Raw genomic sequence first — 18,103 nt, 5'->3', positions numbered from 1 at the left:
TCACAGCCATTTTTTAACACTGGTAAGGAAATGAAAAATTTACAAAAAAAAAAAAAAGTAAGAGTCTAAACAAAGGTGGGAGATGAGCAGGTGGCTGCAAGATTGTACACAAACAGGCAAGAGACAAACAAAAGCAGTAAAAATAAATAAATATACATAAAATAAATAAATAAATTAAAAAAAAAACATTAACAATAATTGATAAAATAACTAATGAAGTAGAAGCGAAAACTAGTGGTTCTCCTAGTTGTTAATTCCAGCAATTGGAAACAGGGCCATTGTTAAATTTGTGGAATTCATAGGTTTAATCACTGAAATCTCAGCTGAAGGTGAATATACTGAGAAGTTTGCTACAAAATCATCTGCCAAATTATCCTATGTGCTCCTCAAGAAAGATGACATTGATGTTGTACAGGGACATCAAAAAGTTGTAAAAATACTACCTCAGCCACACTGCAAGTCTTTGCCAATGCGCCTTTTGTTCATAAATTTGGTTCTGTAAACATTTTTTGTGGTTGTTTTGGATTAAAGTTTTTATCCTCCAATGCAATTATACCCAATTTAAAAAAAAAAATTCTCCATTAGTTACAGTGTAGTTCAACTTTAAACAGCATATACCCATTTTACCCCGGTGTATACCCACTTTACCCCGAAGCACGGGGTAAAATGGGTATACACAAGGGTAAAATAGGTATACCCCTTTACACTAAATTTAAAGCAAAAAGTTAACACAAACTATGCCCAAATTAGACCTAAGATACACAATGTATAAAATATTCAACAAAAATACAATTATATTTCATGATGTGTCTGCTATGGGTCACTGAAATTAAAAATGCTGTTTTTTGTACCCATTTTACCCCGGGTGACCCTAGTTAATTTGGTGTGTGTCTTTTATGATTTACAAATTTAAACTGATTTTGTGGTTCAATAGGCAGAGAGAGAACGCACTGAGAACAGGAGAGCGCAACTTTATTCTTCTCTGAAATTTTATAAAGTTGGTATATAATTAAAATAAAAAGTGTGAAATAAAACTTTACTGATACAAAATTAAAAAAAAAAAAAAAAAAAAATCTACAAACAGTTGCAAAAACACTGATTTTGCCCCTCTATTTACGTATCAGAGTTCCTTAAAAAAATTCTAGCCCCTTCCCGGAAAAAGATCCTGAGTGTGCCACTGTAACAGGAGGATAGTACAAATTTGTTTTTTGAGGAAATTTGGAAAAATGCTGGTACGTAGAGAGCGCTAAATCCGATGGTTAGGGTCTAAATTTTTGAAACTTTCTTGTTTTTGAGATCTAATCAATTGAAATATATCATATAATACCATGGTATATTTCAATGGTGCAAGCCCAGCACCCCCAAAAATAAATGAAAAGCAGTAGCAGTAGAGCGGATGCTAGTTTATATGCGGCCAGTGATCTAGTGCGAAATGAATTTTTTGCGTGAATAATTCAATGATTGCTTCATATGAATTTTTTTAAAACTAAAGACTGAAAAACGAAGTTTTAGATCCTTGTTGCGCTTATACATATAATTTTGTTGAAACATAATATGCTCTGTTTCAATTGTATATGTCTTAAAAATGGGAAAGTTAGTGAAAAATTTGACTTCCACCATCAGATTCAGCGCTCTTGATATGAATAAGAACCATGTTTCTATTTTTTTCTGAAAAAAATAAGTCTGTATGTACTGTCTTCTTGTAAGCGCTAAATTGTCTTCTATCCTGTTGGGTTAGGTGCACAAGTTCAGTTGGTCCCAGGAATTATTTTCTTAGGTGCTGAAGGGAGAAAAAAAGATGTTAGGTCATTCCATCGCAAATGGTGACTTAATTTAGCGAATTAGTTTGCCTCTCGCTTTTAATAGTGAAACAAAAAAACTTTTAAACCGATGATTTGAATCACAAAAGCTTCAAAAACTAATTATTATTTAAAAAGCTGCAAATGCTTGAAGACCACAAATATATACTTGCTTAAGTTCAGTCTCGAATTCAGTTTGCAACAGGCCTGTCATTTATGACTGTCAGAGAGGTTAATTGAACCCCTCCCCTCCCAGATTTTCAAAACATAATGCAAATATGCATTTTTTCTTTGCATTTCAATGTTATTTTCCTTCAAAATACATAATACCCTTTGCTGCCCTCCCCCCGGAAAACTTTGAAATGATCGGCCTGGTTTGCAATCTTAAAACAAAATTATCTTAACTATTATTTTTTATTGTTTTTGGCAACAATTAAAAAGTAAAACCGACAGTTGAAAAAGGGCAAAAGAATACAATACTGCAGCTGGATATCCACTCAAGTTAGCATCTATGTCACAATTAGTTCTGACATTATTGTTTCAATTTGAAATGCTAAAATACCCTTCTTTAAAATTAAAATTAATTATAATTAAAAACAATAACTAAAACATTTGTTATCCATAATTATAGTGCTATCTTAAAATTTCTACTCTGCACTAAACTATTTCACTGCTTACATTTTAAAGCCCATGTAGACTTAAAGCATGAGCAGATTTCAGGGAGTTGACTTTTAAAATTATACTACAAAATAGTCAAAGCAAATAGCACAGCAAAGTAATAAATTACAACAGAAATAGGCAATGGAATTATGAGTTTAATATAAAATTATTATGAGAAGGAACAGGTGAAATGTTTATTTCAATGTAATGTTAATTATTCTGATGTCATCATATGGCTTGTCTGTTTTTGGATTAGTTTTTACAGTGCTAATATTCTGGCATACTTCCATGCCTTTGCTTACACGACCAAATACAGTATGCTTATTGTCTAACCAGGGCGTTGGAATCATGGTAATGAAAAATTGAGAGCCATTGGTATTGGGCCCAGCATTTGCCATGCTCAGAGTATAAGGTCGATCATGTTTCAATGAAGGATGAAATTCATCTTCGAATTCTCCACCCCATATAGATTCGCCGGCAGTACCCGTACCAGTAGGATCACCAGTCTGAACCATGAAGCCCTTGATAACACGATGAAATATGTGCCCGTTGTAATAATTATTTTTGCTATGGACACAGAAATTTTCGACTGTTTTAGGACATTCCTTAGGAAATAGTTTACAATGAATGTCACCCATGGTCGTATGGATCACACAGTTATGATAGACTAACTGTTGACTTAAAGATTCAGTGGCAGCAATTATGTCTTCTTTGGATGGCTTTTCATTGAACACATCTCTCTCAGCATCTATACTTTTTGTGTCTTCCGGTTCTCTACTGGTAAATAGATAAAAGCGATTTTTTTTGAAAGCCGTACAAAAAAGCGTTGGGTCATTTGATACGTTTTGTAGAGCTGGATTATCAGAAGCTTTCATTTCGACAGTTATAGCTGCTTTTGATTTACCTGGGGCTCCCTGATAAAGAGCTAATTTGAGTGGTCTGATGTTTTCATTTTTCCCAATCATTCTGATACATCGATTAGTATACACATTTACAACTTTTATACCCAACATGGTGGCATACATAATAAAATATCCACTTTCATCATATACGATTCCTGCAGTTTCAAATAAATCAGTTTTCTCCAAATCCCTTTCTATGGCCATTCGACGCCCAAACTCCATGTTTGGAAGTTGCTGATGTGCCTGTTGAAGTTCGGACAGTTGTTGTAAGCTTTCATCGTATACCCTCAGCATTTTACCAGTTAAAAATCGAAATATTCTCACTTTTCTGTCAGTTGACAGCATTGCAAACTGGTCACCTTTAGGTGAAAATGCTAAGTCTGTGGGATAAGTTTTGTGCTTTACCAACTCATAGAGATCTGTATCAAGTTTTGAATCAAATTTCACACATTTTGGAAATTTAAATTCGTTTTTTATGCTAGACCAATATTCAATCATTCCATTTCGATCACACGAAACTGCCACTTCAAAAACAGGATTGAATTTTATCAAAGCAACAGCTGTCAAATGAAGTTTGTTTATAATATGTAATGGTTCATTTACTTCCCTACCATCATAAACATATATTTCTTTGGAGTCTTTAACAGAAACAGCAACAGCAGAAATTGCATCTCCAGCACAATGAATCCATTCACAAAATCCAGGAGAAAATCCTAGTTTGATCATATTAATCATATCAAAATTTAATACATCGAAAACTTTTAAAGACTTATCATTAGATACAGAACACAATAACGTTCCAGAAGTATTGATACTAATTGAACTGATATTTCCCAGGTGTGCACGAAAATGTTTGACAAAAACTATCCCTTCGTCTGTTTTTTTCCAAAATTTCACGATGCCATCACAACTTGCAGTTATTATAAAATCAGTCTTCGTAACGGCAATGTGTGTAATAACATCGCGGTGCATATAGCTCTTTTCATACGATTCCTTATCTGGAATATTTTTAAGGTACATATGTTCAAACTGCAAGCATTTTTTCTTTTTTTCCGAAGTAGGACAAGACTGTTCATTTGAAGTGGCTTCCGATAATGATGGCCCAATGCATTCGCCATCACCGGATTCATCTGACGATTCATCACGATGCCTTTTTGATGACATTTTACCACAAAATTATGATCAGCTGGGGGGGGGATGCAAAGTTAAAAATCAAAATATTTGGAGACGTATGTATGTACGTGGAAGAGGTGATTTTCAAAATCAACAAAACCGAATAACAAAAAACTAAAATAAACAAGCTTACCAAAACAGTGAATTCACAGTTATAGTTGGCATCAAAAATGCATCTATTGTTCAATCATTTTCAAAAATATATTACAGAAACGTCTACAAAATAAAAAAAGTAGAGCATTTTTCCTTGGCATAAAAATTTTATTTGGTTCTAACTTTTTTTTTGTTAAAAAACTTTTGATCAACTTTCCTAAATAGCTACTTTGTGACACTTATTTCACGTGAAACAAAATGTCTTTAGACTTGTTAATTTGTCCATAATATCCAGTTTGTGCATTTTGCAATGACAACAAGAAAATGTGAAATGTAACGGTAGTGCACAAGTTTTCTAGTCTAGTGGCGCTACTAGTATATTGTGGTGGTTTCGAAGAAAGCTAGTTCTGAAACTTTCAGCTCTCAGCAGGCAGGTTGAGAGAATTTTAGATTGAGACTGCTCAGCTAGTTAGCATCCGGGTTCCCAACACCTTCCGACATTTCTATTTTTGCATCATCAAATAGTGTGCGTATTTTGTTATTTGTTATGATATGGTGCGTGTTTTCGTGTAATTCTGTATGAGGACTAATTGTATAGTGTATATAAATTTCTATGCTGTAAATACACTGTTACGTCATTTCCTCTTTGTTTTGTGTGTGTACGAAGTTTTTTAAGCGACCTCTTGCTTCATTACATTCGAAAGATGGCCATGGTTCGCCAACTGACAGAAAGTGAACTGATTAATGGTAGTACTCCAGAAGGTAAATATGTACATTTTTCTACGTACACGTCTTTGCGTGTTTTTTTTAAATCATTTATTTGGACTTCTGCTATAATGTGCTGAGGGATATTTAAAAAAATCGTGAGATTTTTGTTGAGAACAAACAGAGTTTGCGTTGTAAAGTATCAATTTGTCAGGAATGGTTGAAATATTTATTTGATTTGATTTTTGTTGGAACCGTATCATTACTTTAACAGTTTTTGTTGTAATAAGGTTATAGTTATTTATATTATCTTGAATAGGCTTAACGTAATCGCATACCTTGTACGATTACATATTCAACAACAAATATGTTGTCATGTTTTTAAAAATTGAATTTTGAAATATGACCATTAAATACCTTTATATTTTCAAATACATTCCGTACTTAAAATGCGCCTTCTCTCGCATTGGATAAATTGAACGCATTTAATGTTTTGAACTTCTCTTGAAACTTGAGTCGAAAAAGAAAAAAAAAAAAGTTTAGATCGTAATATTTATATATAATGTTTGCCTGAGGTACTGATACAGCTTTCTTTTCCTTATATATTTAAAGCATTTTGAATTCTTTGAATTAACATCTTCATTGTTGGTATTATAAGCATGAATGTTTTGTACCTATTGAATAGAAATCTGAAATAAAATGCATATTTTTTCTGATAAATAATGCAGTTTATTGCTGTTTGAAAAATTTAAAATTGATTGCTTTTGTAAAAATTACTTCTTTTGATGAATAACTGGAGGAAAAGAAATTCTGACAACATTAACTTAATTATTTTTTAGTAATGTACAATGTATAGATTTTATATTGCTTTTTAATCTTTAACATCTGCGCCCGAACTTAAGTTCCAATTTCTTCATTCAGGAAAAAAAAAAAAAAAACTAATATTGAGATGAAATGAACATTTAATTTTTTTTTTTTGTAGCTGAAACATGATTGCAAAGGTAGATTAAATTAATACCTGACAAAGCAATGAAAGGAAGCATTATTTTAAATATTTGCAAAAATATGTAGTTAATAAATCAAAAAGATTACAAAAACATTTGTACAAAATATATTTGCATGATATTCTTCATCCATCCATCTCATATGCAATTAAATTATGATTATGTACAATGATTAATTAATGAATAATGTTATTTACAGTTTTTTTTTTGGGGGGTGGGGACATGACCCTCCTCCTGTATTGGCCCTTTTGCTTGGTGATGTATTTACATTTTAATGATACTGAAATTGTAACAGAGGTAAAACATCTAAACTAACTTGTTTCTTCTAATAAAAAGGTTGGTCGCTTCCTGATCTGATGGTCATCATCCTAAAAATTTTTTCTTCAGTCTGTAACAAAGATTAACACTGGGTGACCACCGATTAGGAAAACCTGGAATTGGGGATTTGCAGGGTTTGGGGAAAGTCTGGGAAGTTGAGGAAGTATCTACGAACATTTCCAACTGTTTTCAAACGATTACAGGGCAACTGATCTTGCTTTTTTGAGACATTTTGTGCAAATCTAAGTTCTCTAAGTGCTATGTCTCTAATCAAACACACGCCCTGAAACTTTAGATTAATGGGAGAAAGGAAATGGTGAAAAGGCAACTTATTGCTTCCTCAGCACTATGCTCTCACAAAAGCGTAATTTATGTGAGCTAGATAACTTTCCAAAAGCTTAAATATGGGGGGGGGGGGCAGAAGAGAAGAAATGAAAAATAAAGATAATAAAAAAGTAAAGGGTCCCAGAGAATTTTGCCCAATTTTTTTTTTTAAGCATTACTTTGAGGGTTGTTCATAAAATTAAGGTTCTCAAGGACCTGGGGAGCAAAAGAACTATGTTTCACTTGGGATTGGGCGATATTGGCGTAACTTAACTTCATCTCTCTCTGATACTTCCCAGGCAAACTGTCTGCTATGTTCAATATTAGCTTGCTAGCCATTAGAGCTAGAGCTCCTACTTGATTTGCCCGCCAATTTTGAATTGCGCTCAGTGATTCGTTTGTGTGTGCAAAAAGCACTGCCAGTGGACATTCATTCCCAACTGTGAAGTCTATGGAAAAAAGTGTATGAGAATAGAACACTTGCAGAAATGGTGCAGGGCCATTGCATTTGGAGGGATGGGAAATTTTTCAGTACATTTTGTTTTATAAATACAAATAAACCAAGCTAGAAATTTTATTTCTGATAGCAACAGTAATGATCAATGGTAAGGTTTTATTTTCTTCAAATTGACAAAGTTTTGATGTTCTACATAGTTCTTATGACAAATCGACTGTTGCTATCAAAAATGAAACTTCTAGCTTGTATTATTTGCATTAATGATACAAAATCTTGTGACAAAACTGCTAAAAATGTCCGTTCCGTCACATGGAATGGCCCTGCAGAGGATTCAAAGACTGATGTACAGACATCCATGTTGAGCAATGTTCTGGTTGGCCATTGGTTTAGTACATAAAAATTGCGAAAAGAAACAATACTGTGTGTGGCGTGCTTTCCGGGAAAACGGTAAGGCATAGAAAGATGAAATTTGGTATACAGGTACAGTTTTTGCCGAAGAAGTGCACCTCGGGCTTCGATTTTTGATATTTTAATTAGAAAAAAAGTTATTTAATGTTTTATGTGTTTTTTTGCACTTTTTAGTACTTTTTACCTCACAGACCCCGAACCAATCCCACCACACAAATATTTTTGCACTATAGTGTTGGAAATTTTAATTTTAAATATGATGAATGAAAAAATTTTGAAGATAGAGCAATTTTTGTATTTTTATGAATTTTCGAAAAAACCTTCAATTTGCATTTTTTTCTGGGTTTTAAATTTTTCTAATATCATCCTGCGAGAAGTATCAAAGCCTCATTTCTAAAATTTAAATTGGTAATAGTAAAAACATTTCGCCCTCTTCAGAAGAAAAAAGTTCTTAAAAATACGCAATAGTATTTTTTTTACAATTTTTTTAATGCTGAGCACATCATATCTTTCTACGCATCAGTCGAAAAAAGCATTCTTCAATCTTCTATGCCTCTGATGTCACTACTTGGATTTCGATTCTTTATTTACGAGGGAATCATAATCGCAAACAATGTTAATCTTTTTTTTTACTATATAGCTTACTTCTACATTTTATGATGTGATAACCACATGTTTTTCGGGCAGCGCTTGCTTTTTTTCTTTCCTTTTTTTTGTTTAATTTAGGGAATGCATTTATTTCATTTTCCATCTCCCCCTCCCCCCAAAGCTGGACGTTTTGCTGTTTCAATATTACGTTACATTTCATAGTTGTGCGCATTTAATTCAATAAAAACAGCAAGATTTTTTTTTCTTTGTCACTTACTTTACTTTGTTACTTTTTGCACACTACGGGGAGTTTTGGAGATAACTTTTTTTTTGTTCTACTTTAATAAAAAAAAGCGGTTTTTTGAGTGATCTTTGTTTTTATTAGGAAATGAGCGGGGAGGTTAAAATAAATAGAGATGTAAAAGAAAATTTAGAGATTGATCGTAAAGGTAGATAGCCGCCGAAGGCGGCAATCTTAGCTTAAAAATGTGAATGGCACAAAAAAAGATAGAGATGGATTGATTAATACTGCAGCCAAATTTGTTTAAACAGCCGCCGAAGGCGGCAAACTTGAAGTAAAAAGGTAAATGACAAGTTAGCCAAACAGCCGTCGTAGGTGACTGCTTGCATAGAAAGGTGAATGGTGTAAGAAGGCGAACCAGCTGGTCGCCGCAGGCGGCTAGTAATAAATAATTATATAGATTTTTCCCATTCAAGTAATATTTTAATATAAAAATAGCATAGCTGGTGTGCATCCTACTTCGTTAAATCGGTTTAGAATTTTTCTTTAGTCCGATGCATCGATACTGCACTCCAATGTACAGACAATAATCCTTGGTTTCTGCCGATTTACTCTCTAATTTTTTCACACTATGTTAATTAGCAGTGTATCTACCCAATCTAGTTTAACAATAAAGGTGCAAAGTGTTAGACATTCATTCTCCCAAAACATGTAAGAATTGCGCATGTTTTCTAAGTTATAAACAAAAGATATGTTGATGAACTAGTAAGTTTACCATATAGGTCCTAGTCACTTGGCAAAAAAAAGCAAAAATTAAAGAAAAAAATAGCAACAAAAAATGCAACATGTATTTTGGTGTTACAAGAAGTGTAGTTCCCAGCACAGATGTCACATGGAGCGGTAACTGCTAATGTAACTGGCTGTCCCCTCCCCCCAAAATAAAAACCCTTATAACTATTTTGTGCAAATAAGAAATTAATATAATTTTCAGAAAAACTCAGTTCTATTTTTGCGGAGTAACTTCGGAAGACAAACATTAACTGTGAATCCATTTTATGCATATTTTTTCCTAGATGATATATGTAACCTCCCCCTTCCAATGCATTATTGAGCATTCTATTATTGTTAGATTAAATATAATTTAAGATATTGGTGGAAATTTTCAAAATTAAAGTATTTATATTTTTTGTAAACTATGAAATCCTCTTGAGTGTCACCCGGTGGGATCGCCCTCTCACGCTACTGATTACAAGGGACCTTTTTTAAATGCAATATGTGAGCTTTTGAATGGAATACATGACTTTGCATCCATTTACTTACATCTTTTTGCATTGAAAAAGCAGGCTCATTTTAATCTCATAACTTGTCTTCCATATTTTTTTCTAACTTTCACTTTTAACACTGCTTTATAAGAATTTCTTCAATCTGTTAATTTGTATTTGCCATGATATAAAATTTTTATATCTTGTATGTATTTTGTAAAAACTAAACCAAACAAGTTTAGTTCAAAAAAAAAAAAAAAAAACTTACATCGTGATGCATCATGATGTAGCAACTCCTACATCGCCCAGCCCTACTTTATAGAAACATTTCTGAAAATGGAGTTTTAAATGGAGAATGGAGTTCCCCCCCCCCCATTGAAGTCTTAAAACTTTAGGGTTTCCTTTGGGGAGGGTTACCAAGAGCCATGCAGCTAACATGGCAGCATTGTGAAGGCTACGCAGATCCTTATAATTCCCTTAGAACTAGTAGTGGATTTTAGGGGGGGTTGCCCCCCCCCAAATGAATTAATTTCACTATTTTATTTATAACTTTTTAATTGATCTTTCTTTTGCATTTTTTGCGTAGTTTTTTAAAAATAACACAAAACATACACAGCATATTTTGAATAAAAGCATTTTTGTTTGAAAGATGTATTACTGGAGTCAGAGGCCCAGAGTTGCAGAATACATTTAACTCACTGGTTTCGAATTCAAGGGACCGTATTATCGTGATTCGTCCACTAATTCTTCTTTGATGTAATCAATAATAAACTTTAAAAAAAAAAAAAAAAATGTGTAGGCAAACCTAAGAGTCTTTTTGATTCAGGAACCTATTTGTGAAATAGATTTCTTTTTCAGCTTATAAAAATTGCAAAATTAAAGAAATCATATTGTAGTTTCTTGAAAAAACCATGATTTATAATGGAAACAGCATGTAGTATCAAGAAGTTATCTCAACCGTATCATGGCTTTAAGAACAAATCTGCTACTGTTTTGAAATTCACACAGAAATAGTTTCTGAATTCTTCAGTAAAACTTATTTATTATGAACAGCTGATTTTCTTTATAATAATTATTATTAATGTTAATTAAAAAAACTCAAGTGAGGTATGGATTTATTTAATAACCTTACCCTTGTGTTATAATCATTATGACAATGTTCCTAAGTAAAGCCGCTCATTGTCGAGCATCTCAGTGTCATTATATTTGGTTTAGTATTTAAATGGCTTCAAACATTAGATGTTTTCCATCCACATTTAAAGTATGTTAGTGCATAATATTCATGTACTTAGAAGTGGATTCATTGACCTGAAGGAATCCTTAAAAAAAAAAAAATGTATCCGCCCCTGCTTACAATGCTGCCAGGTTAGGTTTGCCCTAACTATAGAAGGGGTTCAGGTCAGTGGTTGGAAAAACTACATTTTTTTTATAGCGAACTACAACTACAGCTACTTTTTCCAAAATGTAGCAACTACAAACTACTTTTGAAATGTAGTCGTTACTTCGCTATTTTTTTAAAAATAAATAACATACACATACACACAATTTGAGGATTGAATGAAAAAATTTAAAAAAATTTCAGATTGATATATTGGCTCATTTGAACATGGAATACAGAAGGCTCTCGTTTTACACGAGTTTATTTTACGTGGTTTCGATTATACGCGGTTTAAGATTTGACACCTTTATTTTATTTTACGCGGATGAGTTTCGGTTTTACGCGATTTCGGCAATGCAAACAGATAAAAATTTCCCCTCTTTCAAAATCCTAACTCCTAAAGATTGCAGATTTCACGTAATAAACTGCATTTTGGCGTGCTAATAATCGAGCTTGGGGCACTGGAGACCCTTTTTTTACAATTAGTACCAGAGCTCTTTTCAGAAGTAAAGTTATTAAACTCACACAGTTCAGAACTCACTGGAAGAAGAGCTTTTAGGAGTGACAAAAAACCAACGAGGATACCGACTTCGATGGCACATAACCAAGAACGTTCACCTTTAAAATTTTGTTTCTTTCCTAGACAATAGAAATGATCGTTCTGATTTTTTAGTGAAAGATTCTATCATGGAAATGATGCAAGTGATCACGTATGCGTTAATGCTCTGCAAAGCACTATAAACAGAACGCAAAATTAGTTTATGTTTTCTTTATGCATGTTGTGCATAATAATTGATATGAGTACACATTAAACTTATTACAATTAGTCATCACTGGAAAGAAGTATTTTTTTTATCTACGGAACCTAATCCCTATTTTAACACTACTATTAGGTCTCAATTTATGCAGTTTCGATTTACGCGGCATTTCCGTGGAACCCCCAGCGTAAAAAGGAGGATCAAATGTATTGCTATAAATTATTTATTCTTTCTTGCCTTTACTGAAACGATTCGTCAATCCAAACATTTTTTACCATTTTCACAAATATTCCCTGCAAGAAATTTTTTCTCGCAAAAGACTTGACCTGTCAGATTCGTTTGAAAACGCGTTTTTTTTTTTTTGTTGAAACTTTATTCAAAAGTAGTTTTCAGAAATTACTACAAACTACATTTTTTTTGTAGCGAACTGCTCGCTACTCTACTTTTTTTAAAAAGTAGTGTGCTACACTACAAACTACTAAAAAATGTAGCTACTACAGTAGCGTCACTACTTGTAGTGCGCTACTTCCAACCACTGGTTGAGGTAAAGGTCAAGATTCAGAAAATTTCTAATTGGCCAGTGGCCGCTCGACCTAAAAAACTTGGTGGCCACCACTGTTGCCAAGTGTTGAAGTACAAAATGGGAGAAGAGTTTTTACTGCTTTCATTAAAAAAGAAATAGAACTTTACAGAATTACATTTTAAAAGCTATAAACATGCATTTTTTTTCAAAATAGATTAATAAATGTAAATCAATAACAAGTCGCCAGAAAACTGCATTTTAGATGAAATTTACAAAAAATACAATTTTGCTGATAAACTTTCACTTTTCCAGAAAATAACTAATTTTTTTAAACATAATTTCTGGCCCTTTTTACGTTCTTTTCAGTAGTTTGCCCTGAGATGGGCATCCAATTCTGTTTTTGGAAACTTAGGCATTAAATAGTCTTGTCTGCTTCCATCTTGAGAATGACCAAACATGGCGACTATGCAAAAAATTTAAGGTATGAAAGTAATTGTAATAATTAAAATCACAAAAAACAACAACAATTTATATGAAAGAGCCAGTTTTTAGCACATTAGCGTCTAAAACAATACGGATAAAATATTCTAAAGATAAAATTTGAAAGAAAAAATTTTGCATTTTTTCAAGAAAATAATTAATTATCCAGGGGGGAAAATACAGCACATTTTGCGGAATGTTCAATAGTTTGCAATGTATCGCAATAGACAATGCATCATTTTGGAATCACACTTTTTTAAAGCTTCTTTCAGGCGCTAAAATCAAGGTAATACGAAGCATACCCTACTATCCGTGCACAGAGTTGTCACACAAAATCAGTTACCCTTGCACGATCTTGGAGAAAAATCTTGCCACAAGAGTCATTGGATGAAGAATCGGCTTCGATTGTCGAAGATAATATCGATAACATGATTGAGGAAGTTAAAGAAATCGAATGTTTCGAATCAGTTGACGCTGAAAACGTCGAAGAGTGGTTTAAAAGCGACGAATGTGAATCAGGATTTCAATGTCTAACTGATGAAAATATCATTGAACTTGTTACTGAATCAAACGCAAATGATGATACCGAAAACGAAGATGAAGAACATGAAGAAAATACAATTTCACATTCTACTGCTCTACAATCTGTGGAACATTTATTGGATTACATGAGTGAAAGAGGTTACGATTACGGAGAAATAATTGCAGTAAGAAAAATTCGTACGGACATTCGCAACAATTTAAATGAACAAAGAAAACAAAAATGTATCACCGATGTTTTTTTTAAGCAATAAATTTTGAAGAAAAGTTCCTGGTCCCTGTGAGTATACATACATATATATATATATATATATATTTAGTTTTTTCTAATTTCCCCTTAAATAGTTACCCTGCATATTCCTTACATGATTTTTTGGATTATCCGTGCGACGCCGCCCGGTGATTAGCACGGATAATCGGGAGTATACTATACAAAAATTTTCATTTATAAAGAAAACTGCTTTACATAATAAAAAATAAGTAAATAAAATGCTTTACAGCACATTTTGCATTATTTTCATCAGTTTGTATTTGCATAAACATCAAATTCTGCTTTGCACTTTCATCTGAAGATTTTTTTCTCAGGAACAACATGTGGGGAAAATAGTGACCGAGGACGCTTTTTTAGGTCGCTACGTGGCGAATGGCGACCGTGAATCTTGACCTTTAGGTTCAGGGTATCATCTTCTAAAGGTCAAGATTCAGAAAATTTCTAAGTGGCCAGTGGCCACTGACCCCAAAAACTTGGTGGCCACCACTATCGCAGAGGGTTGAAGTACAAAATGGGAGAGGAGTTTTTACTACTTTCATGAAAAAACAAATAGAACTTTACAGAATTACATTTTAAAACTATAAACATGTATTTTGGTTTTCTTTTTTTTTTTTTTTTTCAAAAAATAGATAAATCCTGGCCTAGATCTGCATATCCACAGACCCCTCAATGCTAGAGGGCCACCGTTCTTAAAGGGCCCAACAGCTAAAGAAATTGAAGAAAAAATGTGAACAACCGAGCACTAAGACTTATTAACGCTACAAATATACACTGCTGGCATCTGGGGACAGGGTAGTACAGATTTTGTTGCAAGGGGGCCCAAAGTTTATCAAGGGCGCTCATATGCAAAATTTTAAGGGGAGGGGGGATAGCTCAGATATTTTCCTTATGATTTAGCAGGATATTTTCCCCACAGAAACAGATTTCAGTACATATTAGAGTTATTAAAATTTGAGAATTTTAATAACTTATTCATTAATTGCTGGAGAAGAAATGTTTTTACGTTTTTGCAAAGAAAAATCTCTAAAAGCAAATAAGTTCTAATTTCAAAAGGGGGCTTAGCCCCCACTTGCCCCACCATATGGGCGCCCTTGAATTTTATAGATCTGAGCCTGAATAAATCAATGAAAAGTCGGCAAAAAATTGCATTTCAGATGAAATTTACAAAAAATAAAATTTCACTTTTCCAGAAAATAACTAATTTTGAAAAAAAAAAAAAAAACATAATTTCTGGCAGTTTTTAAGTTATTTTCAGTAGTTTGCACTGAGATAGGCATCGAATTCTGTTTTTGGGAACTTGGGCAATTAAATAGTTTTTTTCTGCTTCCATCTTGCGAATGACTAAACATGGCGACTACGCAAAAAATTTAAATTTTGAAAGTAATTTTAATAATTAGAAACCCTTAAAAAACAATAATTTAGGTGAAAGAGTCTAAGCAAAACGGATAAAATAATATTCTGAAGATAAAATTTGAAGGAAAAAATTTTGCATTTTTCAAGAAAATAATTATCCAGGGGAAATAGATACAGCACATTTTGCGGAATGTTCAATAATTTGTATTGTATTGCAATCGACATCCAATTCAATTTTTAGAAACTTAGCCACTTAAAGAATCGTGTCTACTTCCATCTATTAGAAGTGACCAAATATGGCAACTGCACTAAAAATTAAGATTTAGGTTTTTGAATTTTTAGCATAAAAATAATTATAAAATGTAAAATCCTCGTTAAACATCAATTCAATTGAACTGTTATAGCTTTTGACACATTAGCGTCCATGCAATAAGGATAAGATGAAATTTTAAATACAAAATTTTTCATTTCTCAAGAAAACTTTTAAATAATAATAAATAAAGAAATAAATAAATAAAATGCTTTACAGCACATTTTAAGTTATTTTCATTAGTATGCATTTGAATAAGTATCCAATTCTGCTTTGTTTTTGCAAACTTAAGCACTGAAGTACTTTGCCTACTTCCATCTTGTGAGTGACCAAATATGGCATCTATGTTTCACACGTCTTGCCGTTTTGGTCAAAAAAAGATTTTCCTTGATGTGTTTATCCTCACACAAGCGTATGTTTCCAAATGGATTTATTTTCTTCCACCCTCTTGAGTTTGTGCATGATTCGTGTTCATCCAAAGATTTTTTTTTCTAGGAACAACGGGTGGAAAATGGTGACTGAGGACGCTTTTTTAGGTTACCACTTTTTCAAACTAGGTCACCATGTGGCGACCGTGAATCTTGACCGTTATCTCCAAAAATTTTTTAATAAAGCTGAGTATTGAAAAACATAGTTTAGGCTATTTTTGAGTTAAGATCGTAATTGGGTAAGGATTTGGGGCTCCTGTCCTTCCCCCTCTCCCACCCACAAAGACTTTTGAAATTAATCTTAAATTTTTTAAAGCTGTCTTGGGCAAACCTAAGGAATGGGGTTTAAAGGTTTTTTCCCCAGAAAGTTTTTCAAAGCTGAAGTATTAAAAATACTAGCCTATATTTGAAGATTTAAGAGGAAGGAGATTCAGGGGCTCCACCTTCCCAAATGTTTAAACCTGTCTTAAAACTTTTTGTCTTTCTTGAGTGATGTTGATGTAAGAGGGTTCTCTTACGAGCAAAAATTCCGAAACTGATACTTTGAAAATGCAAATTTAGACCAATTTTGATGAACTTAGGGGAAGTGCTTCGAGTGTTCTCCCACAAAAAGTTTTTGAAGCTAGAGAGTTAAAAACGTAATTTTACGGTATCTTTGGAGAATAATTAGAAAGTTATTTAGGGACTCCTCCAAAAGCTTTGAAACTGAAGTCCTTAATAACTTTCAGGTTGTCTTTATTGATAGAAAGTTAGTGAGGGGGAAAAAGGGAGGATCTTTCAAAAAAAAAAAAAGAAAAATTCAGTAATTGGAGTTTTAAAAATGGCAATTCAAGTTATCTTTGTGAATCTAGAGAAAGAAGAAAAGAATGAGGGATTCTCCTCAAATATTTTTCTAAGATGAAGTATTAAGTATGCTATTTTAGATTTTTAAGTGACTTAAAGTTGAAAATATTCAGAAGCGCACACATTCCTTTTGTTAATGATCCTCTTAAACCAATCATATGCATTAATTTTTTCCCCTAGCAAATTGGCAGTGAAGAAATTTATTTTATGGCACTGATGTTCATTTTAAAATATCAATCAAGAATACTGCCAAAGGTGAGGTGCATCAAAATATCAAGGAAAAATAAGAAATTCAGAGATAAGAGGATGACAAACTGGGCTGTAAAAGAAATTAGGGAAAATCTTTAGTTTGACAGGGAAAAGTTAAGAAAAATTATTTTGTTTTAACTGCTAACCAAGTCTGTAACAAAAAAAAAAAAAAAATCTGCACATTAAACTGGAATTAGATTGATTGTAAACTTAAAAGCAACTCGGCAATTAGTGTTTTTCAATAAGATGCTCAAATTCAAAACTACAAGTATGTACTGCCTGTGAAATATCTGGAAAAAAAAAAAAAAAAAAAACTGAAGTTTAAGAATTTTTCCTTTAAAAATATTGGCGTTGACTCTCTCTCTCAACTAAGAAATAGTCTGCAGACTTTCTCAAAAGCCTACTTTGCGTACATCACAGTGTTGTGCTGTTTCTGCTACAGGAGTCATTATTTCGATAAGGATCATGTTGACTTTTTCTGTGAAGTAAAATTGCTGAACCAGAAATGTTATCCTTTCTAATTTTTTTCAAGTCCAGAAAGTTTTGATCAACTCTTCTGAAAATTTTCTCATTCTTTCTCTAAAGTCCTCCGTCAATTACCCCCTCCAGAAAAACTGATGCCTGTGCTATTAAACTAAAATAATGTAATAATATTTATTAATTGCAAGTTCATGCTAGTGGCTTTTTAGATTATTTCATTACTGAATTCAAATTTAACATTATTATCATTGTATAGATGATAGCCATTCGTCAGAGCATATGGAATGCTATAGTCGCCCACAGTCATGTGCTTCATCGGGAAGTAAAAGAGATTCTCCTTCTGCTAGTTTGCCCCAGCTGCAGTACTCTAAAGTAAGTGTTTTCGTTGGTGAAAATTTTTATGTTTAGTTGATGCTTTTCTTTTTAAAACCAAATGCTTGGTGATTAGAGACATAAAAATATGATAATAGGCAGTAAGCTTTAGGAAATTTTCCACTGCTTGTATTTTCATAGGTTGAATGTCTTTAGTGGAGTATGAAATTCTGTTTTCAAAAAT

At 32.8% G+C, this 18,103-nt stretch overlaps 2 protein-coding genes across 2 annotated transcripts in view; one reads left to right on the top strand and one right to left on the bottom strand.

Annotated features, from left to right (window-relative positions):
• Positions 1-2,604: 2,604 nt before the first annotated feature.
• Positions 2,605-4,525, bottom strand: LOC129221303 (peptidylprolyl isomerase domain and WD repeat-containing protein 1-like). Its single transcript, XM_054855766.1, has one exon. It carries the CDS (start codon positions 4,523-4,525, stop codon positions 2,654-2,656), a length of 1,872 nt encoding a protein of 623 aa, XP_054711741.1. The 3' UTR covers positions 2,605-2,653.
• A 505-nt stretch (positions 4,526-5,030) lies between these two features.
• The window catches only part of LOC129235140 (eukaryotic translation initiation factor 4E transporter-like), an 80,406-nt gene continuing 67,333 nt past the window's right edge, over positions 5,031-18,103 (top strand). The window contains exons 1-2 of the mRNA XM_054868834.1: positions 5,031-5,389; positions 17,804-17,919. Coding sequence (XP_054724809.1) covers positions 5,332-5,389; positions 17,804-17,919 — 174 coding nt within the window. The 5' untranslated portion in view covers positions 5,031-5,331. The remainder of the gene's footprint in view (positions 5,390-17,803; positions 17,920-18,103) is intronic.

The sequence above is a fragment of the Uloborus diversus genome, chromosome 1, assembly GCF_026930045.1.
Source record: "Uloborus diversus isolate 005 chromosome 1, Udiv.v.3.1, whole genome shotgun sequence".
Taxonomy (NCBI): domain Eukaryota; kingdom Metazoa; phylum Arthropoda; class Arachnida; order Araneae; family Uloboridae; genus Uloborus; species Uloborus diversus.
The sequence above is the reverse complement of the archived record's forward strand: the minus strand, read 5'-3'. Positions and strand labels throughout refer to the sequence as shown.